The sequence below is a fragment of the Malurus melanocephalus genome, unplaced genomic scaffold (assembly GCF_030028575.1).
Source record: "Malurus melanocephalus ecotype Western Australia unplaced genomic scaffold, MMel_1.1 scaffold_143, whole genome shotgun sequence".
NCBI classification, from domain to species: Eukaryota; Metazoa; Chordata; class Aves; order Passeriformes; family Maluridae; genus Malurus; species Malurus melanocephalus.
The window spans coordinates 89,177-111,351 of record NW_026623375.1 but is presented as its reverse complement, the minus strand read 5'-3'; the positions used below and the strand labels follow the sequence as shown (position 1 = coordinate 111,351).

At 38.9% G+C, this 22,175-nt stretch overlaps 3 protein-coding genes across 5 annotated transcripts in view; 2 read left to right on the top strand and 1 right to left on the bottom strand.

Moving 5' to 3' along the window:
- UBE2I (ubiquitin conjugating enzyme E2 I) overlaps positions 1 to 9,903 on the top strand; it is a 10,453-nt gene extending 550 nt beyond the window's left edge. For both annotated transcript variants that reach the window (XM_057371162.1, XM_057371161.1), the window contains exons 2-7: positions 3,471 to 3,550; positions 3,796 to 3,879; positions 5,344 to 5,416; positions 6,975 to 7,084; positions 7,258 to 7,337; positions 9,215 to 9,903. In XM_057371162.1, the coding sequence (XP_057227145.1) occupies positions 3,485 to 3,550; positions 3,796 to 3,879; positions 5,344 to 5,416; positions 6,975 to 7,084; positions 7,258 to 7,337; positions 9,215 to 9,278 (477 nt within the window). In that variant the 5' untranslated portion in view covers positions 3,471 to 3,484 and the 3' untranslated portion in view covers positions 9,279 to 9,903. The remainder of the gene's footprint in view (positions 1 to 3,470; positions 3,551 to 3,795; positions 3,880 to 5,343; positions 5,417 to 6,974; positions 7,085 to 7,257; positions 7,338 to 9,214) is intronic.
- A 1,120-nt stretch (positions 9,904 to 11,023) lies between these two features.
- On the bottom strand, positions 11,024 to 14,977 carry TSR3 (TSR3 ribosome maturation factor). Of its 2 annotated transcripts, none has more exons than XM_057371159.1 (6): positions 14,884 to 14,977; positions 14,493 to 14,709; positions 13,490 to 13,683; positions 12,527 to 12,700; positions 11,504 to 11,567; positions 11,024 to 11,426 (listed from the first exon to the last, which is right to left on the bottom strand). In XM_057371159.1, exons 1-6 carry the CDS (start codon positions 14,975 to 14,977, stop codon positions 11,276 to 11,278), a joined length of 894 nt encoding a protein of 297 aa, XP_057227142.1. In that variant the 3' UTR covers positions 11,024 to 11,275. The 2 variants fall into 2 exon arrangements, with proteins under 2 accessions (XP_057227142.1, XP_057227143.1); XM_057371160.1 differs by having other exon boundaries at positions 11,330 to 11,421.
- GNPTG (N-acetylglucosamine-1-phosphate transferase subunit gamma) lies at positions 14,961 to 22,169 on the top strand. Its single transcript, XM_057371158.1, is given in 12 exon segments — positions 14,961 to 15,039; positions 15,042 to 15,086; positions 15,163 to 15,217; positions 15,467 to 15,534; positions 17,597 to 17,651; positions 17,761 to 17,844; positions 18,853 to 18,946; positions 19,583 to 19,697; positions 20,220 to 20,302; positions 20,551 to 20,679; positions 20,967 to 21,048; positions 21,343 to 22,169. Coding segments are annotated over 12 exon segments (999 nt in total). The 5' UTR covers positions 14,961 to 14,975; the 3' UTR covers positions 21,468 to 22,169.
- The last annotated feature ends 6 nt before the right edge of the window (positions 22,170 to 22,175 follow it).

Genomic DNA, 22,175 nt, shown 5'->3' with positions numbered 1-22,175 from the left:
CGGGACGGGACGGGATGGGACGGGAGCGGCGGCCAGGGCCGTGCGGGCCCCGCGGCTCCTGCCTTGTGGCCGGGCCGGCCGGCGCAGCGCTGCCCGCCCGAGGCTCCGAGCGCCCCGCGGTCTCGGTGTGGCGGGCGGTGTCGGGAGCAGCGCACGGAACCGCTGAGCCTGCCAGAGCCGCTCCCGCCCCGCCGGCTGTCTGCCCGGGAACGGCGGCGGGCCCGGGGTGCCCCGTGCAGGCCTTGGGCGCTGCCCCGGGCCCTGGCGGGACCTGCGGCCCTCGGCGGGGCGGGCGGTGCTCGGCCCTGCCCGGTCCCTTGGCCGCCCAGCACCGAGCCCAGCGCAGCGCCGCATCTTCTCTTGTTTACCGTGCCACTCTGGGCGCCGCTCGGCCTCTTCCACCTTTCTCTTGCCGCAGGCAGAGGAGACTTTCTATCCTAGTTCGGAGTTAGCGTGCTTTGACTAAAGCTCACACCGTGGCTTTCTCCACTCTACGGAAAAATTAAGTTTGTGTAGTTCGGGGGCAAACTACTCCGATAATAATTTCTTCCAATGTCACTATTTAACCTGTGAAGTAAAAATGCAAGTCTAGCAATATTAACGTATTGGGGTTTTTTCATGCTTCTTTGAATTATTAAGACTTACTGAAAGTTTTTGATCCTCAAAGAGCATATCATTGATGTATTTAGAGACTTGTCTGTGGCACTGGAACGATTCTTTTCAAGACAGGCATTTTGTGTGTAGAAGTAGGTTGTTCCACCCCATCAGAGGGTGTAAATGGGTAAGATATTCTCTAACGGGGCACAAAAGTTTGCATCTCTGATGAGCGTGATGGTTTGATGTTGTTCTGGAGTAGGCAGTARCAGCAGCAGCAAAGGTAAGCTACTGAGTAAAAGTTTCTGTTAACTTTCTGAGCTGATGGCAGTAAAAGGGACATTGCTACCTYTTAATGCCAAGGTTAAGTTTGAGGTTTTAAACTCAAAACATGAATACTTGTCTCTTTGACTTCTGTGGCAYATGCAAAGTAGAATTAAATACACTTTCTCTGATGCAAAATTATTTCTGGTGATGTACCACATAAATAGATTGGGATATAGAGAGTAAATATTGGCAGTTTGTTAGGAAAATTGCTTTTGAGAGGATATTTAACTAATGGGATCTTAGTTTTTGAAGTGGGCTTTCAGTCTTTGTCTAATGTTTATTTTCTAGTAGACTGATGAGGTTTTRGATCCTTGTCTGCTCTTGTCAATGTAACTGAAGTCTGTGGAAATCATATGAAGTCTGTCATCTCTCATATATGCTGAAAATTTGGATGTGGCCTGTCAGTGCTTAACAAGTCAAACACCTCAAGATTTGGAAAGCTATTTGAAGAACATAAGAAAAATCTGTAATGTACTAGGACACAGTATATGTGTAACAAAAGCAAGTAGGATTCATGGCCTGAAAACTCAGTTTTCAAAAAAYTTGTCAATTACTTGAAAAGTTACTTGATTACAATGTTCTGCAGGAGATACACTGTTTATTTACCTAGTGAGAAAGTAGCATTTCCCTTAAAGGTACTGTTGTAATTCATTGACTGTTAGCCACAGGAAATGCCATTCACGTACTTCAAAGCATCCTGTAATGTATCTTTTGGCAGAAAAGGTAACTGAGTTTAGTGAACAAAGAATATTTGGATGGTTTATAAGCACAAATGGTTTTCTCAAACTATGATGGGAAGGTTAGTATTAGTACAATGGACCACCAGGTACCAAAAGCTCAACTGAAATTCTGCCATACATTCAGTTCATTTACATCTCTTGCAAAGTCATGGGCTCATAACACATTTAAAATTGCTCAGTGTGTTAAAGGAGAGGTTTTTTGGTTGTGTTTGTTTTTTTGGTTTGTTTTTTTTTTTTTTTACTCCACCGGTATCTTTTTCAATGGCTCTGCATCTCCTGCATGTGAACAGACTAAATCTGAAGTCATGTGTACACATTCACCAAGTCCTGCAGGTCTTCCCAAGGTGTAGGCCTTGGGAATACTGGAGGAAAGTTGGACTGAATATAGGAATATTTTCGTGTGTGTTCATGTTYAATGAGTGATAATGGTCCCTTTTAAAAAGCTTTGTCTGATGTTAATTTAGTTGCTAGCTGGAAGGTGRGTTAGGGAATATGGCCATCCATGCAAAACTGGCTTTAAAATAAGGTTGAAGAACAGATTTAAAATACATGTTGTCCCAGGAATTGCATAAATTGCTTAATCTGGTGATTTTAAAAGAGCTACAATTCATGAGATCGAAGTAGTAGTAGAGTGCAGTACTTCTTATAAGTAATCAACATATTGAGAGGTAGTGAAATTATTCATAATTCTTAACCAGTGTACAAATGGTTGTTTTAATAGAGTGGTAACACTGCTTTCATTAATTCTGTGAATTTGTTAAGTGGAACTTAACATTCTACTCTTCTGGTTGTCAAAAAGGCTTGTTAGCTACAATGTGGAGTTGAGAGCAAATTGGCCTGACATCTCCCACTGCCAATTATCAGCTCTTTATTTAAAATGTGTGGAAGTGCAGTTACCAGGAGGATTAAAAACCTTCACTGGAATTTGACCATTCATTGGCTAATGAAACTGTGAGTTTAGATACAAAAAATAAACTCACTTTGAGTACTGTTCTGGGTGAATGGAGAATTCTCCCCTGAATTTGAAAGGACCACTCGTGCAATCATCCTGTCTAGAACTGTTCTGTGTCATCCAGTAGCGAATGGCCTGTGCTCTGCATATTTTTTCTATAGTCATGGTCACTATGCTTGGCTGGTACTAAGGCAGTGAAGGTGCAGAAATATTCTTTAGTTTATGCTGGCATTGAAAATGTGCCTTGTGGAATGAGCCACTGGCTGTTCCTTAGTTCTGTGTGGCTGCCTGTTCCTGCTSTTGTCTAGAAGTTTCTTATCACTACAAAACTGAGGTGACTTAAATTCTGTGTCCATTTTGCTTTTGTGTGGAAWACTGGCTTTCAATGGGCATTWACCCTARAAGTAACATTTCTGATTCCCATYTGCCAGAAGTGGGAGCAGTGCATGTGGTTTCCTACAGAAGAAAGCCATACCTGATGTCGTGTAGGAAGGAYGTAAACAGAGTGTGTATCATTGCACAAATGGGATGTCTGAGCACTTTTTCCATTACTAATAGTCTTTCTGTTGTCAAGCTACTGTAAAGTTGCTTCTAAGATGGGTTTCAGACATAAAGCAATAAGGTAAGGATAGAATTTTGTAGGTCAAGTCCAGTAACTGAGAGCTTGATGGCATGGGGAAACTTGATGTTATTCCTGATGTTAAATTCTGCAGGCAGTGCAAAAAYGTGTGTCTTGGTTATTGAAATGAAAATCAGAGGTCAAAATAATTCTTGAGTGAGCAGGACTTATAAATACRTAATGTGTTGTTTGCACTGTAAGTAAAGGTATATACTAACAGCAATTACTTTTGTTTTAGAGGGACTCTTGAATATGTCTGGCATAGCTCTTAGCAGACTTGCACAGGAGAGAAAAGCCTGGAGAAAAGATCATCCATTTGTAAGTGTGAAAACCACCAAATTTCTCACTCTGCAGTTGTTTCAGTGTTCTGGTGATGATTTTTTCTTTACTGTCATAGGATTTAAAAAAAACCCTAAAATTAAGATTTTTTAATTAAAAGAAAAACCTGTTTAAAACTATGTAGTGCAAAAAKAAGTAACTTTGTGTAAACATATAATATATCATGTGGTATTTTAAGTATATCTTCTAAAATCCTCACCCTTTTTATTTTTGTCTTAATTCAGGGATTTGTAGCAGTACCTACAAAAAATCCAGATGGAACAATGAATCTAATGAACTGGGAGTGTGCTATTCCAGGAAAGAAAGGGGTAAGACTTGCTGTTCTACTTTCTGATTTATGGTGAAAAGTAACCTAAGTTCTTTATGCATTAYACTGACAATTGAGGATATAATTTACATATAGTTTAAGAAAAAAGTTTGTGTCCTGCTGTTACTTTAAAGTGTTGTGGATTAGGAATATTGGACAAAGTACACCATAAACTTGTTCAGTGGTAGGTACTTAGCACCTTAAGAATACAAGTTTTCAGAGGAGTGTTTAAGAGTCTTGCACTGAACAAACTGGAGATTGTCTTCTGCTTCACATTAGGGTTTATTGTGACTTCTTTTTACTAAATACTGTTTAAAGCCCTAAAGCTTGAAAGTAATTACTACCAAAATGTTGCTTCTGCTGGGTTAACTGCCTGTACTGTTCTTTTTATCCAAACAATAGCAAGATCCTTCAGCCCTACAGWAGTGCTATAGTGCCCTTTTTATCTTTTGGATTTCATGGAAAATAATCTGTGTTATCAAGTTGGAATCTCATTGCCTTCCATTTTATGGGGCTTTTTTTTTTGTATTGGGGAAAGAAGAATAATATTGTTTCTTTTTATCAGATTTCACTTGTGTGTCTCTTTTCTTGTGTCCCTTTTCTTGAAATAAGGAGGGAAATGCATAACTCTGTGTAGACCAGAGTTGSTAATTTTTATCAGCTTGATCTGGTTCTAGGGAATAGGACAAATGATAGTTTTTAAGTGAAAATAATCATTAATGCCTGAAATTTCTTTGATTTTGTACATTGTCATTATAACATCACATTCTGAGCAGAATCTTTGTTGAGTTTTTTCAAGATGTTATTTAGCCTGTGAATATCATTCTTTATTTCACTGACTGAGGTTGTTTCTTCTGAAATGCTACTGTTAATTACTTGGTGGTTTTAATTCTTTGGGGTTTTTGGTGTTTTGCATTGGATGTGGGACTTTTTTGCATTGCCTTTTCTACTGCCTTTTGCCAATTTGCTTAAATTCCCTCATGATCTTGTTTCTTGGATTCTGAGAAGACTCTGTAGGTGAAACCTACAGGTTCTATACTGCTGCCTTAGTGGAATGCTGAACACAGCATTGCTGTTACAGTTACAACTTAGTTTTGGTAGTTGTCTGCACAGCTRAAGTTCTTAAAGAACCACCAACAAATAATATAACAGTGTAAGGAAAAACACAAGGAAAATCCCCTTGTGTTCTGCCAAAACAATAYTATCCTCCATAATAGTTTATGTATCTTTTCAAGATTCACCTTTAAATGCTTAGGTAAAGCTTTTATGCCATACAAAATCTTCATGTTACTGCTTTGAAGTTTTGTAAACTGCAAAATAGAACAAAGGCCTTAAAGCCAGCTACATGTCTACTAGCAGAAGAATGTCTTCTTCTTTGACTGAGAAACTGCATTCTTGATAAGCTTTTTTCTACAATTTTGACTTTTCCTTGCTGTAACTGAAACTCCACCATAACTTTTTATAGACACCATGGGAAGGAGGCTTATTTAAACTACGGATGCTTTTCAAGGATGATTACCCTTCTTCACCCCCAAAATGTAAGTAAAATTMTTGAAAACCATGGGTTTATTGTAACACTGTTGAATTAGTCCACAAGGTTCTACAAATGGTTATCACTTTCTTACATTTTTGTTTGATTTTTTTTTTGTTTTTTAAAGGCACATTGCTTTTTGTCTTTCTACTTTGCATTCAGAAAGTTGTGATGACATCGCTAAGTGCTCGATATAACAAAATTGGGAGGGGAGGGAGATTGCTGTGTGACTTCCCTCAGTTTGAGAAATGTGTTGAAGTGTTCATGCTTAGACTAAATCTCTGTCTGTGTTCTTACTGTTAGGTTTCCTACCTTCTAAACTAGGAATTCAGAAGACAAAAACTTATGGGAAAAAAAGGGTTCTATAACTTGAACTTTTAATCAAATTGCTCTGAAACATTAATCTGCTCTTTTTGCTACAGTGTATAATGGATCTTCAGATACTTTGTTTCCTTACTAAGTTTTTGAATTGAAATTTCCTTATACTGTCTCAAATTTACCTATTACAGAAACCTGAAGACACCTATTACTTTATGCATTTTCTTGATTCTTGAGTTGGTTACCATCTCAAATCAATGACAATGATTACAACTCTTTTCACAGTGATTCATCTCTCATCACATTTGCATGTTTCAGCTCTATCAACTCCTGGCTACTTTGTTTTGTTTGTTACCACCTAAATGCATGTAACACCGGGGGAAACATCTCTTTTAACTGAAAACATTTCACATTGTTGTCTTGAGAAATGCCATTCATAACATCCTGACAGTATTAAACAAATTGTTGTGCCTTAAAATAAGGCTGGTAAGACTCCCTACCAGTGCAGCTTCTGRAGTACTGCTGAACTTCATTGGGCAGTCAGATTGTCATGTCTTGTGAATACTTGCCATGTCAAATGGATTAGAAAACTGCACTAATATGTAGATATTTAATTSATGTATTGCAAAAGGAGTGTTCATTACTTTACTCAAGATGCTGGCTGTTGCATTTAAGTCTTGTAGAGATTAAAAGAACTCAGAATACATACTGAGTGGTGAAAGGAAAGTTGCACAAGCCTTCWGTTGGTCTTGCAATTTAAACTTGGTTCCTCTTGTTCAGTGAATTTTGATTATACACAGGAAAATATGAAACTGAAAAAATGCTAGGAACCTAAGTTTTCCTTGTATGAAACTTTCAGTAAAGCGAGGAGAGAAAAGATGAGTGAAGGGCAGTATCTTTCCTTTACATAAGTAGTATGTGAAGTTGAAAAGGCAGAATTGTTTTTAAAAGGTCTTTATTGGAAAGCTACTACAAATGACTTTGTTAGTTTCCATTCCTAAACCAAAAGATTACCAGTSAAAAAGATGTTCAATTGTCTGGATTGATATCACAGATCACAGATCTGATGGAGTTCCYGCTTTAGGAAATAGCTCCAGAAATCTGTGGGGTTTTATTTGGGGGTTGGGGGTGTCTTCTGCCAATGTTGGCTTGGGGTTTTTTGGGTTTTGTTTTCCCCTACTGATCTAACCCAATTGTCAGATCTTCCTCTTAGCACTGTATGCCAGTAATTTTCTCTTCTTAATCAGGTAAATTTGAACCACCATTATTCCACCCAAACGTGTATCCTTCAGGCACCGTGTGTCTCTCCATCTTAGAGGAGGATAAGGACTGGCGGCCAGCAATCACAATTAAACAGGTCATTAATTGTACCTAGACATATTCTTAACACTTTTGCTTTGCTTGTTTATCTGATGTGAATATAAGATGTTCACCATGTGCTCCCCAATTGGTTTCTAAGGGTATTTTACTGAATGTTTTTTGTAAGATCCATAATATATGCCTGTGTTAATTCTGTTCCTTTTTCCATAGATCTTATTAGGAATACAAGAACTTCTAAATGAACCAAATATTCAAGACCCAGCTCAAGCAGAGGCTTACACAATTTACTGGTAGGTATCTTCACATATTGGCTTGAAAGCTGTCATGTGGCCTACAGTTCTCTGTTACTTGTAGTATAACATGCAAATGTTTTTAGGAATGACCAYGGGAATTTTACTTTCATGACAGTACTGTGGGGATGCCTAGGCTGTGCTAAATTTGAACTAAATGGTAACTTTGTGGCTGTTAGGCTAGTGGAGCTTTTAATAGCAAAGCAACAGCAATAAAGTGTGAAGACTCCTTAGATCATGATTTTCATCCTGGTTCTAGCCCAACACAAAATTCTTTCTCCTAAAGGCTGAATAATAGCAATAAGGCATAATGGTGTCATGAGACCAGGAGGAGACTGAATTAGATGACAAGGCACAATTCATCAGTACAGGAGTAACTTCATTCTGCTCAGGAGTGGGCACCTATAAGTGTTTGTGCCTGAAGGATTAAGGAGAACTGTGATCACTTTAGGAAACATCGTATTTTGGGAAAATTACATCTTCCAAAAGAACAGGCTGAAAAGTACAGAATGGCTGTAGCTGTAGCAGAATAAAGTTTGCATTGATTAGGAAAGGGGATAATTTGTGAGCTAAAGACTTTTTGTTTTGGGGAGGTTTTTTAGGCCTAATCTTAAAAAGTTTTCTCACCATTAAAAATGGATATTTGCTCTATAATCCTGAGGGAACCAAATCATTTTAAACAAATGCTTTTGGCACTGGCAGCTGCTGAAGAAATAACCAAGACGGAAATGTGGAATTTCCATTCTGGACAGAAGAGGCCTCCAGGAAAGTGCCAAGTTTGAAAAGGAACATTTTATGTAACTGCACACACAAGTTATGTCAGAAATGTTTTTTTATGGGATCCTAGTGAAAAGGAAACATAAGGATGGGTAGTGTGGCTTGCATTTAATTAATGGCTTCACTCGGTGTTATTTTTTAAAGTACTTWCTGAAGGCTTGATGGTGCTGAGTGCATATGAAGACAGTTAAGTGGCCACAGTTATAGGAGCCAGGAATGATGAGGCAGGCCTCAATAATATACTTCTGTACAGGTATAGATAGTCTGTGTTTTATGTTTTTTTTAATTATCTCCCATATGCATACAGTTAATACAAAAAGGATAACTGAATGTAAATGGATGCTTTACTATGCTACTACTATCCACTGTTGGCACAAGAATAGAAAACAAAGAATGTGCCCTTTAACATCTTTAGTCTGAGGCTTAGTGATCAGACATAGTTCCCTCAAGGGGTACTTGTTTGTTTAATTAGTCTGTAGCAAGGATGCTACACTTAGCTATGTTGAGCTWGCTTTTTTTCCCAGCTGAAGGATAAACCTAAATCTGTGAGTCAAGGTCTGTAGAGATAAAGGCTAAAATTACTACACCATTATAATTTTCCTGTTTATTATGTATATTTTCATTCTCTCTCCAAAGCACTGAAGATGGTAATTTAAAATCATATGAAGTCCACCAGCTGTYAGTGAACTGCTCTCCTCACTTCATGCTGTTAGGATAGTGGAATTTGTTGTTAATGACCTCAGGTCTTAATGTGAGTGGGGAGTTGAAAACTTCAGATGAATAAGAGATTGTTTGCACTTGAGGTACAGCTGAYCTTGAGAAGAGCAGGCACAAACCTGTTTGGAGAGACTGGTACGGTATAAAATTGGTGCAATCATTTGACAATAGGTGATGTTTGGGAGGTAACTGGTTGAACAGGACCATCCTTCTGTCCAAATGAACTTATCAGAGTAWTGGCCCTGAAAAGATTGGTCAGTGAATTCCTACAGAATGTGTTTGCCTTCAGCAATGACTTATTCTTCTGTTTCTCTTCGATATGAAACTAACTCTGCAATACAGCCTCTGATTTCTSCAGCTATAATTACCCTTTCTCTTTTCAGCCAAAACAGAGTGGAATATGAAAAGAGGGTTCGAGCACAAGCCAAGAAGTTTGCACCATCATAAGCATTTGTCATGCAGCATCTTAAAAAGGAAGGGATTGGTTTGGCAAGAACTTGTTTACAAAACTTTTGCAAAATCTAATGTTGCTATGTACAATTAATATCCACTTAAGGGGAGGGGGTTGTATGTGTGCCATTTTCCATATTCGCCAGTTGTATACAGTTCTAAATTTGCTGAATTGCCCCCAGTTTTTTCATACAGGGTCTCTTCCTTCAGTCTTTTGTATTTTTGATTGTTATGTAAAACTTGCTTTTATTTTAATATTGATGTCAGTATTTCAACTGCTGTAAAATTATAAACTTTTATACTTCTATAAATTCACTAGTATCTCTAGTTACTTTGCTATCTGATGCAGGCATGCTTTAAAATGTTAGAACTATATTTAGCCTCTAGCTGGCTGTATGAAAAAATCATGCCCTCCACCCCCTTCCCTCCCTGAATTTGTTTTTCTATCTTTCAGAAACTAGGTTGTTATTGCTTAAGAGCCTCTGAGATCCAAAGTTAGCCAGCATCCTTATTCTGCATCACTTTCTTTGTGTTTATATGGCATTCTGTCTGTGTTGCTGTTTAGAGTAAATAAACTGTTTATATAAAGGCCTTTGTTTCATTTATCTTCATTACAATTATTAAAGGACTGCCATTTAAATGGCTGTGAACACAATTCAGTGCAAGTCCTGTTTTTAAGGCCTGTGATGCTACATTTGGCTTTTGGTTAGATGCTGCCTCCATTTATTTTGCCTGTSCTGACCTGGAGCACAAATGTGGCCCTTCCTTGGGCCCTGTGTGGAGACTGCAGCACATCAATTCTGCTCAGTTCCTTAAGCAGTGTGCATACTCTGACTCACTACAGACCAGTTGCTTGTTGTGCTTAATGGGATTGGCATACTGGTGTGATGTTCATATAAAATAACATGAGGATACGAACAATAATAGAACCTGTCCAAGGAATGGTGAGGATTTTTAATGGTACTTATTTATCAGAAATAATTCTGTGCCTTCTTCTRTCTGTTAATGCATATAGCTTTTAGGAAAAGGACGTGCTCTATACAATTTCCTTCTGTAAAGGAAATCAGTTGCATGAAAATAACTTACATAATTTATGTCAAACTGATATACCCTCTTAGTAAACTTCCACTGCTTTTTGAAATTGTATTTTTTAGACAGAATCGTTCTGCAAAACAAGAAAATGTGAAAAGCTTTGTTCCATCTGAACTTAGCTTCTTCAGTGCTTGCTATTAAAAAATGGCTACTGCTCAACACTTTAAGCTGTTCTAGGTGATACAGATCTGTTTTGCTTGTCTGCATTTGATGACTACAGCTTTGTAATGGAAAAGCACTCCTCTAACTTAGAATAGCCAACAGCCTCACATTGTTGTCACTCCTTTAGAAATTGTGTTGGGTAGCACTGCTGAACCTGTGATCTGAAATTTCACTGCACAGTTCTGAGTATGAAGTGCCAAAACACTGTTGTTTAGGATGGTATCGGCATTAATAACACAAGCAATGCAAGTTGCTGAAAAGATGTACTGAGATGCTAAAGCAATGCCAGGGAGCACTTTTTTTCCTTTTAAACTTAATCAGTTTAACTAGATGAAGTAGTTAAAATGCATATGGCAAGGTTCAAGCCTGCAAGAAATCAGAGATTCCTTCAGTGGTAGGTACCATGAACAAGGCAAGAGCTTAGCCATGTTTTCCTGATGAAATACAGACCAAAAGTTAAGTTTACCTAATACACTATTTGTTAAAAATAATCCCTATAAACCACTTTCCAGACACGCYGATTAGAATACAAGGTTGTTTATTTTTTACTTGTAACTAAGATTCAAGCTCCTTAAAAAATAATTTAACATTCTGTACTTACCTAAAAATGAAATAATCTAGACCCCTCATGTATAAAAAGACTGAGAAACCTGCATAGAGATTGAGGTTTGCAAAGCACCAAGTTACAGGTGAACAAGAYACACTCAAGTGTTCAGGAGAAAATKTCTTTATACAAGGTGTTACAACTYCTCGGGATTATTTGGAATTTTTATTCCTTGTGGCACTTCTRTTTCTTCTGGACTGTTCTCATCAGTGCTTTCACTGCTTTCAGTGGAATCATCTGGATTGCTCACGCTGTCTTCCTCAGAGTCTTCCCTGCTTTGAGCTAGACTGGAAACATTTTTCAGGATTATAAAAGCAAAACAACTTACAGTAAGAAAAATAATATTTGAATTAAATTTCATTACCCTGAGGAATTGACTGGCCTGTTGGGATTATAAAATTCYTTTTCTAAGTCAACATCAAATGGATCTGGAAAAAGAAGGAAAAACTGCAGAAGATGAAAAAAGCATTTTTTAAACCATCTGCCTTCATTTTCATAGATTATTGGCAGGGAGGGGAAGGCACAGAAAGTCTGGTTCACATTTATCATTAAGTTCATCGTAGTTGTTTGATGAGTTAAGTAGTTAGGCTTCCACCCAGCAAGAGGAAGGTTTAATTCACTACCACAGCAAAGAGATCGAAGTTCAGAGCAAYTGAAGTCTGTTGACATCTCCTTACRKTATGAGCCCCTGACCTATTTTATGGGGCTTAATCACTGTGAAAGGAAAATGTTAATTAGGATAATCTCCTCATATGCTCTTGCTTATTTGCCTTTCTTTGTGCTGTCTTGAATGAGACCAAGTACTCACCTGTGAACACAACCTGGGATTCCAATACTGGATTCCAATAAATTACTGGAAGAGTTTGGGAATAAAGTACTTGTACTTATTGTAAATTATTTTAARTGTCTTTATAGGTCCAATTTTAAGCATCTCGATTGAGAGCTATATAAATACATACATATTGTTTTACAATATAAAGGTCCTTCTTAGGGTTATGTATAACTAACTTGCTGACTGTATGCCTACATTAGTTTCATAGTTCCTTCTCAATTACTAGTCTTTTTACTAATACTCTGCTTTTAACATGTGTACAAAAACCAAGCATCATATTTTCCTTTTGCTCCTAGSTTTTCCAATTTGGTTAGTTGAATAAGGGTAGATGCTTCACAGTTCAGCTGTGAATATACTATCTATGCATTAAATTGCTTTAGTCATTTTCACCTGTTTTAGTTAAAAAAATGGGCAAATGGGCACACTTTGTTAGCACGGTATAAAGACAGAACAACACATCAACAAAGCATTTACCTTTCACCTTGCTAAGAGATGTAAGGAAAAGACTACAGAAACTAGTTAGAAAAAGGGCATGTCTCTGTGTTTTTCTCTTACCTACTTCTTCCTCTTTTGTTTCTTGGACACTGGCTAAAAAGTCCTTCTCAACGCTTAGCACATCGTCCTGGCAATGACAGGCTGCATATTTTTCCAAGAGATTTTTGTTCAGGTCAATAAATGTCTTACCCCATTTAAATTTCCTTAGAAGAATGGTGGCTAGATCTGGGAATCCTAAAACAAAATAAATGATCAGTTTTCTTCTTTACTGTGAGATTTCACTCAGCTTACATGTTTCTAGTTCAGTACGTGCTTACATATCACTGCAACAGAGATATGTTTGCCAGTGTTTCTTTCAGTGTTTGGGGACTAAAACCTTCAGAAAGACTACAAATATTTTCAAATTTCAGTTTAACTTGAAAAATGGAACTGAATCCAAGAATAGTTCATAGCCTTTTAGTAAGCTACATAAAAATGCTTTATACAGGCAATGAGTGATTCAAGCTCTAGGTCCCACAGTCCTTCAGTACAAGACTAATTGTACAGACAGCATTTTCAGAAGATTTGTCTGCAGTATGGTAGAACATTTCAACTGTCAATCAGTTGTGACTGTGATGAGTCTGTAAAAAATCACAAAAGGGGACAATTTCTTTTGCTCTTACCCAGACCTTGATCTATCAACAGCCAGCTGCTACCTCTCATTAAGGCAAAGGTGCCTAAGGATTCGTGTTTTGTCTCTGTCTTTTTTTTTAACAGTTTTTCTAACRTTACACACCATTCAGGCAAAATGAAGGTTATCAGTTTGTGTCCTGTTTAGTAGTTGACATGAACACTTCACAGGTATCTCAGTGCCACCGTTACAAGCACTTGGAAGAAAGCTAGGACAATCTGACTCCAAACTCAATGAAGTGATGACCAGTGTAACAGTATTACAATTTATTTTGTCACAGATCATCTCTTCTGATTTACTAAGGATGTAAGAATCGCTAGCAACATACTTCCAATCAGACAAATTGAGCCTACCGACAATGCAAAAYGCTGCAGCAAAAGCTTCCACGCAGGACAGCTTGCAGGGCCGACCGTAATTTACAGGATTTGCAGCCACCAAGTAAGGCAGCAACCGCAGATGACTCCCCTTCATTTTCTTAAAGGGAGTTTCTTCTAATTTGGCCCATGAGCAATCTATGACTGCAATTCCACTCTGAGCAACGATATGCCTGGAAAAAAGAAACATCAAAGTATTTGAAAAACGATCACCATTACATTGATGAAGTGAGAATTCTAATTGCTGCTATATACTGGCAACAAACTTGCATACAACCTCTGCTTTTGTCAATCAAAACTCATACGCTGTACAATAACCTCAAAAAGAGATGCAATGAGAAAAAAAGAGTAGCATGGTTTTCCTCCAAACATGCAAATGGCAAAAAAAAGGTTTACCCGTATGTTTCAAAATGAAATGTGAGTAATTCTAGGTTTAAAAATGTGGCAGAGAAGTGTGGTTAATARTAATAGTCAGATTCTTAAAGTACATTAGAGTTCACATTTACGTTCTCAGCTATCTTCTAAAGACAAATCTTTTCTTTGAATAAGTACATCTKCATGAAAATTCTGCAGACACATTTGAAGAAAAGTCTCATTTCCCCAACAAGTTTTCTACTTAAMACATTGTGTTGCCTAACCAAAGAATTAAATATGGCATGATAAAAGATAAAGTAGCTATAAGCCCGTGCTCTGAGCAAATTACCCTGCAAGACATGCACCTTGATTTTTCATTAGGATTTGCATATGCTTTTCTCATCTGCTACCAGCTGCGTAAAAATGTAAAGCTGACTTGAGAAAACGGCTCTGTTTCTCATGTTCATACATCACTGCAATGTAATAGGAAGGTCAACTTTATTCCGTATCAGAGTTTTGGCCATGAATCAGTGGTTAAAATGCTCTCCCTAATACAGCACCAGGATGATACTGGAACCAAGTGCTCCCCATCACAGTCTGCGGCGCGCCCCGCCCGGGTTTTGCCCACCTGTCAGCGGGAGACACATAGTCCGTGGCCAGCGGACTGAGCACGACGCCCGAGAATCTCTGYCCGAGGCGCAGGGTTCGCAGCAATCCTTTCCGGGCCAGCTTTCTACCSGTGCATTTCTTGGGATCGCAGTGTCCGAGCTCCCACATGGCAAGGGGGCAGGGGAGCTTTGCCTCCCGAGCGCCTCCATCCGCGCCCCCCTCGCCGTCCAGGCAAGCTGAAACAGCAGGAGTACATCAGGAGCCGGGCAGGAGCCGGGCAGGAGCCGCACAGGAGCCGGGCAGGAGCCGGGCAGGAGCCGCACAGGAGCCGGGCAGGAGCCGAGCAGGAGCCGGGCAGGAGCCGGGCAGAAGTCGCCCGTGCAGCCCCGCGGCCCCCCCGCCTCACGCACCTCTGAGCGCGGCCTCCGTCTCCGCCGCGAAGGTGTGGAGGCTGCGGCCGCCCCGCCGCTTCCCGCGCCGGTTCCCCCGCCGGCCGCGCTCCATGGCCGCTCTCGGGCAGACACAGACACCGCCCCRGCGCCGCGCGTTTCCGCTTCCCGCGGAACAGGGATGGCGGTGCTGCTGCTGCTGGCGGCGCTGAGCGCGGCGCTGGGTGAGTGCGGCAGCCGCGGGGCGGGCGCGCCGGCTGCTCGCTCTGTCCGCCGCGGCAAACTGCTCTCTCCTCGCAGGTCTCTTGGCCTCGGCGGGGAAGATGAAGGTCGTGGAGGAGCCCAATACGTTCGGGTATGTGGCCGCCCGCTCGCCGTGTCCCGCGGTCCACCCGCGCTCGACGGGCCCGGGTCCGTGTGCCGCTGTGGCCGCTCCAGCCCGTTCGTTCCTCCGGGGATGGAGCGCCGGGCCGGGGCGCTGCCGCACACCGCGCTSTTGGCCCGCGGGCAGCGGCTGCCGGTGTTGGGACACACAGCTAGGGGAGGATTATCCACGGCCAGATGCATAACAGCCTTAAACGTTTAACTTTCCTTCTTTTGAAAGGTTGAATAACCCATTCTTGCCTCAAACAAATAGGCTGCAGCCAAAGATGTCCCCGTCAGCAGTATCAGGTATATGCAAGCGTTACTTTCTTTTTTTGTACGGTTTTCATTACTTAGCAACAGTTGTTTGTAATACAAATAGTCTACTTTGACTTTATGCACACAAAACCTAATTTTGCGTGTGATTTTATAAGCATCATGGAAAATAAATATGGGCAAATACATATTTTGTTGTGCTTCTTAAGAGTTAAAACCTAGAATAACTTCACTGGTGGTTCCGTGTCCCAGAGCTGTTTATGCTGTTTTAGTGACAGTACTATCCATATTCTGCGGTTTTTTAGCCTGTCACAGATGCTTTTGACTCACAGTAAACACTTTTTTCCTCTTCACACAATCCTCSATGTGATTTAGATTATCATATAAAAGTCATCCCATCATCTGATAGTACCCAAAAAAAGTGTTAAAAAGTGTCCTATGAATAGTCTTGGAACTAATCAAAGTGGCTTAGTTTCACACACAGCCCAGGTGTTGCAATATAAGTACGCCACTTAAACAAAATGAGCAGGAAGGTAAAAAATTCTAGGCTGTCTATGGAGGAGAGGAGATACACTGAAGGCAAAGACTAAGCTAAAGGGAGTAATTCTAGTCCCTCTGCTAACCTTAGGCACAGACTTAACCTTGTTCAGATTCAAGAAAGGAATTTTGGTATGGTGATATTGAATGTGATTATGCTTAATGTTTTTTGTCATGTTTTATAAACTCAAGTGTATTATCCTGCATCTGCTGCATGTGAAAGGTGAAATAGTTAGAAATGGGATTAGTAATAGWATGCTGAATGGGAAGATGCCAAAAGTAGCAGGAATAAAGGACAGCACGCCAGAAATCCTTTCTTTGTGAGATCTTACATGTAGCCAAAAATTGGGAGTGTATATGGAACATATATATGAAGTCTAGGGCACGGACCCCTAACTTACAGAATTATTTATTTAGCATGGAAACCGTATTTGTTATTTTTCTCTACAAGACAGTTGGGGTAATAGTTATGTTGTCTTCTAGAGCATCTGCTCAAGAAAGGGAAGCATGAGTTTAATGCATTCTTCATGGACATTCACATTTCCTTCTTTTCATCTGCGGGGAGAGCATCCTAATCGACAGGGCACAGATTTCATGTAGTAGAGGAGCAAACCCTTTGGCCAAGCCTATCTCAAGAACGAAATGCATGATCATACAGACAGAAAAACACCTGGGAAAGAGAATTTGTCTGTATGCCAGTTAAGGCATTCTGGAGGGCATGATTCTGGTGCTTTGGCCTTTGTTTGTAGGATCGCTTGTCTCAGGATACTTGAAAAAAGTACCCACGCAATCTTGTCAGAATCCAGGATGGGATTTTACTTTATATGCTTTGTAATCCCTTTTCTTCTTTCCTCATAAATATTTAGTAATTCCAAGGAAAATTTTCTTATACAAGGGATATTGAAATACTCCTCTAGCMCATAGTTCAGAACTTTTGGCCCTCTTTTCAATGACAAGTTACCTGTGTTGGATTCCTTTGACAGCAAGTCTGGAGTAGTCAATACTACAAGAGCAGAACAGCAACTGCTGACCTGTCTGACAAAAAAGGTTTATCTTGTTGAATACTACTTGGATCAAACCATGAAGGCAAATGGTGAAAAAGAATATCCAGTTTGAGAATCTCAGTGAAACTTCAATATGCAGCACTGTCAACATTCTGAACAAGTGGGCTGTACTAATATAAACTTGCACAGTTTGGATGACTTTGGAGACAGACAGCTGCCAAAGAAGAGTTTCGGTGATTTCAATGTTACATTTTAGCAGGATCTGCACTGATGATTCCTTTTATGGACCTGGCCTCCAAATATTTATTTTTACACAGGTTTCTTGTTTTTGTTGTAGACAGAGGCTTATCTATTGAAAAACATTAAAGCTCGTGATGCAAAGCAGTATAGCGCTAGTGAGAACTTACAGTAATACATATGGAAGGTAGAAGTTTCCTTATGTACAGCAGAAAACGAAATTTGTCACATACTCCTTGTACGTGTGTCACCACAGTAACTTGCTTAAATTTAACCAAAACATTATTTTTCCTTTATGTATGTTGTGGTGTTTTTAGGCCCTGCACATCTCTTTAGACTTGCTGGCAAGTGTTTCAATTTTGTGGAATCCACGTGAGTAATGGATTTGGATATTTGTTTCTTTATACTTACTAGGCATTAACTTGCTTTTTATTCCAGTCTGAAACATTTCTTTTTTTTTTTTTTTTTTTTTCTCTTTAAGGTACAAGTATGAGTTTTGTCCTTTCCATAATGTGACTCAGCATGAGCAGACTTTTAGATGGAATGCCTATAGTGGGATTTTAGGGTAAGGCATTTAGACTTTTCAGTTGTTAGAAGGCCATTTTACGGCTTGTAAAAAGGAGGCTGTTTTAAAATTAAGATCCTTCTGTTGGTCAGCTTAGGTGATGGAAGTTCCCAAGCCATTGTACATAAAAATACCCTGTCTTGAAAAATTCAGATTTTTTTTTTGTTGATAAATACTAACTTCCTATTTTAGCTGAAGACTGATTAATACCAATGCCAACTGTGTGATATGTTCATGTGAGAAATTCAACAATGTCTAAGTACAGCTTGTATTACTACGGATTTCATGTCTGTTAACTATTTTCAGTTTCATACAAAAATTACAAAATGAAAAGCATGCTTTATGCCTAATGGTTGTTAAATATTATAAAAAGTTATAAAACACTCAATGTAGACCCCAAAAAAAGTATTCCAAATATTTAAAGACTCTGGATCATAATTCCYCCAAATCATAATACCTAAAATAAATCTAAGTATAAACCAAAACACTGCTTTTCTAAATATTTTGTATTATAGATGTCTCTTTCTTTTCTATGTGCAAAATGGTGAGCCAGTATGTGAGGAAACTGGCACATCACCATGCCGAGGGTACCGTTTGCTTTAGGACTAGCAAAAGTAGACCAGTTTTTTAGGTGCTCTCACCAGCACTAAAAGTCCTGCAGACAGAGTTGCACAGCCTCATGGAATTTATTGTGGGATTGATGTATTAGCTATGGGATTGATTATAAGCTGTATTTTGCTGGACTTAGACACAGATTTCTAAGTACAAATGGTTTGCAAACTGAAATTTGATCCAAAACTGCTCCCAAAAAGTGGTATTGATGTSCCCTATATAGCAACCTGGATAACAAACTACACTTCCAAGGTGTTGGCTCTAGGAAATGGAAATACTAATACAGCAAAAATGATATACACTTAAATTGAACATGGTGTAAGGGTATTCTCGATTTTCTTCCTTAGAGTTCATCTTTCTAGTATGTTAAAACAAAATAATGTCTTCTTTTTTCAGAATCTGGCACGAATGGGAAATTGAAAATAACACATTTGTTGGAATGTGGATGAGGGAAGGAGACTCCTGTGAAACTAAGAGCAGACAGACAAAGGTATAATAACTTAGACTGTGCTAATTCAGACAGCATTACTCTGCATACACTTGTGAGACTACAAGAGAAGTCATTATTTAAGCTGTGATAGAAAACATAAAGATGACTTCCTGCAGGAACTATGTAAATGAATGGAGGAGGAAAGCTAGAATCAGGATGAAAGTTTGAAGACATTTACTTATGTTTTCTCATTGGTTACTTACAACTCTTTTTTTTCCTTGCTAGAGTGGTATACTTAGTACTGTAGAAATATACAGTGCTTTTTAATTTGTATCAGGCAAAATAAAGAAAAAGAGCTCTTTGTTGGATTTAAGGCATCAGCCTATTAAGAACATCCAGGGAARAAGAGGGAAAAGAATTAGGCTGTTAACAATAGCATACTGAGAAGCTACATATGGTGTCAGAAAAAGCACTAGAGACATTTCAGGAAATTTTTATATCTGAYAAAATAATTGGACAATGTGCTTGCTATGATTCTTTTCCTGTGGGAAGGGGAAAAAAACCCACTGGAAGCTTTGAAATGACAGTATGTACAGAAAGGCATCTACTAGCATTGGAACACAGCGAATTATCATCAGTGTTGGTTTTGTTTCACATGGACATTTTTTGCTCATCWTTGTTTTTACTGATGTTTAGGTTCATCTTGTTTGTGGAAAGAGCAATAAATTGGCTTTTGTGTCTGAGCCAAGTACTTGTGTTTACTCTCTGACATTTGAGACTCCTCTTGTGTGCCATCCCCACTCACTTCTAGGTAAGATTTAGAAAATATTTTGTGGAACGCTGGCATATTACACTATCCTCAGAGGTTGAAYATGTACTGTAATATAAATTAGTATTAAATGTAACATATAGTATAAAGTGTTTTTTAAATCCCACACATATAATGCATAGGTATTTCTCAAATAAATTGTCATTACTAGTGAACGTTTAGTTTTGGTTGTTTTTTTTTTGGTTTTTTTTTTGACTGTAGATATAAGTAGTACCTGCCCATTTACTTAGATTACAAAAAAAGTTCAGTTAGGTTTACATTGAGCAAAAGAATATGAGGCCTTGTAGCTGGAAGTAAGAAAAATTTTTGGTCTTTCTCCAGWAACTTTAAAAGTGTGAAGCACAATTTAAGTGTAACCTCAGCTTTTGAAAACAGTAGAGACTATGTACTATATAGAAACACTGAGTTCTTAAAACTCAATATGCTTGCATGATACTACAGGAAGAATTAACTAATGCAGGGCAGTGCTGTTGGTTTTTACATGGTTTGCCTTCTGTTTTTCAGTTTATCCAACTCTGACTGAAGCACTACAAAGGAAGTGGGATGAAGCAGAGCAGCTTCTGTATGATGAACTAATAACTGACCAGGTTTATTAATTTTTTCCAGCTTTATTTGGTAAAAGAACAATTACTGTCAAATAGTCTGGCTTTGGTAGTTTCTCCTTTTGGTGTAGATGCATTTATTCTGCAGTTGGCAAATAGTTATTTTTGTGTTCTGTAACTACTATGAGAACTGGTAATGAAGCTTGAGGTCTTGGAATGGCCAGTGCAAATTACAAGCAGAGATGAGAGTTGAATAGATTGATCCATCACCTTGTGAAAACTTTCTTTTTTAGGGTTACAAAAAAATACTGAAAGAGATTTTTGAGGAAGCAGGACTTCTAAAATCAACAGAAGAAAACGAAGCTGAAAAACAGAGTAAGAAAACAACTCTGGAATTTGAAACAGTGGAAAAGTGCAGTAAGGTACAGAGCATAATATTTACTGTGGAATATTAATGTGGAATTAAATTGCCAACTTTTTACTGTATGACAGTATCAGTGGAAGAGCATTATGTAAATGCCCTTGGTATTCAGCTGAATCTGTTCAAGGGGTTATCTCTTCTGGTTTCAATATGTAACAGCTTGCATACAGTATATTTTGGTATCTTATGTCAGAGCTGTGCACAGAGGTATTTTTTTCTTACAAACTCCCAATTTAGGTATGCATTTGAAACGTAAGACAACTATTTTAAATGTATTTTCCTTCTTAGGAATACAAGCAACTTTCTGAAGAAATAAAAAAGCTTAGAGGTTTATTAGATCAGCATGGTATTGCATACAAAGGAAATCCTGGTGAGTTTTTTTGGTATCATTCCTTTTCAATGTTGTCTGCTCATAAAAATTTTTGTAGAACACGTTATCTGCACATTTAAACTATGAACTATGTAATTTGCACAGTATTTCTGCCTGTTTGGTAGTCCTTTCATTATTGCAGTACTTTTAATTATTGCAGATTAGCACTGTAGAATCAAAAGCAGAATTCACTTTTCTCTAGATGACTTATTTCAAAAGTATGTCGTGAATTCTGTGACAAATGTTTTGGTGTKTAAAAGCAAAAATAACTGATGTCTTATTTAAATTTTACAGCTGGAAATGCCAGTGTTGAGTATGTAAATCACCAAATGGCGACTGCAGTGGCATCAGTTCTTAATGGGTCAAAGGATGATGAGCACCTGCATGGTGATACAGGAATTTGGAATTACACTGTATGAAGAGACTTGGGTGGTACAGAATGTAAATTAAATTGAATGTGTATTATGCCACAAAGATGATTTATTCTCTTGTGAGTATCCTTGACTTTTTGAATTTCTGCCCTAAAGCAAGCAGAATGTAGAACAAGGGCACACCATTATGAGAATAGCTGGCTACCTTCTGAGAACATTGGAAACACTTCTTTCAAGTATTTGGCACAAATTTACAGATTCTTTGTGTCCCGTGCCAGCTTTTGCTGGGATCAAATTGATCAAGTGTGGTAACGGAGTAAATATTAAACAGCTCAAGAGCAGGGCTGTAAGATGTTGTAAGAAACGTACTAAATACAGTATTAACAACGTGTTTTTTCATCTATATGCAAAGAAGTTTTCTGTGTACACTTCAGCAGAAACAGAAACGTTTTCTGTCACAGCAGCRCAGAACACATCACTCCACCCACCTGTGTTCAAAGGCTGATGTCGTCTTGGGCTGTCAGCTTAAATGAACGTCAGGATTTGACAACGAAATCACTGAATTGTTACCAAAGCATAGTTGCGTTAAGGGAATATCTGGCAATTCTCTGTATGTAATACGGAATAAAATGGACTCTTCCAACACAAGCTGTAGCAGCTGAAGGCCAAGAACCCCTGTGCGGTCACTGTCGCCTCCCGGTGCGCGGTTCGGAACCCGCCTCCCTCAGGGCCCCTCCGGCCCGGCCCTCACGGTGC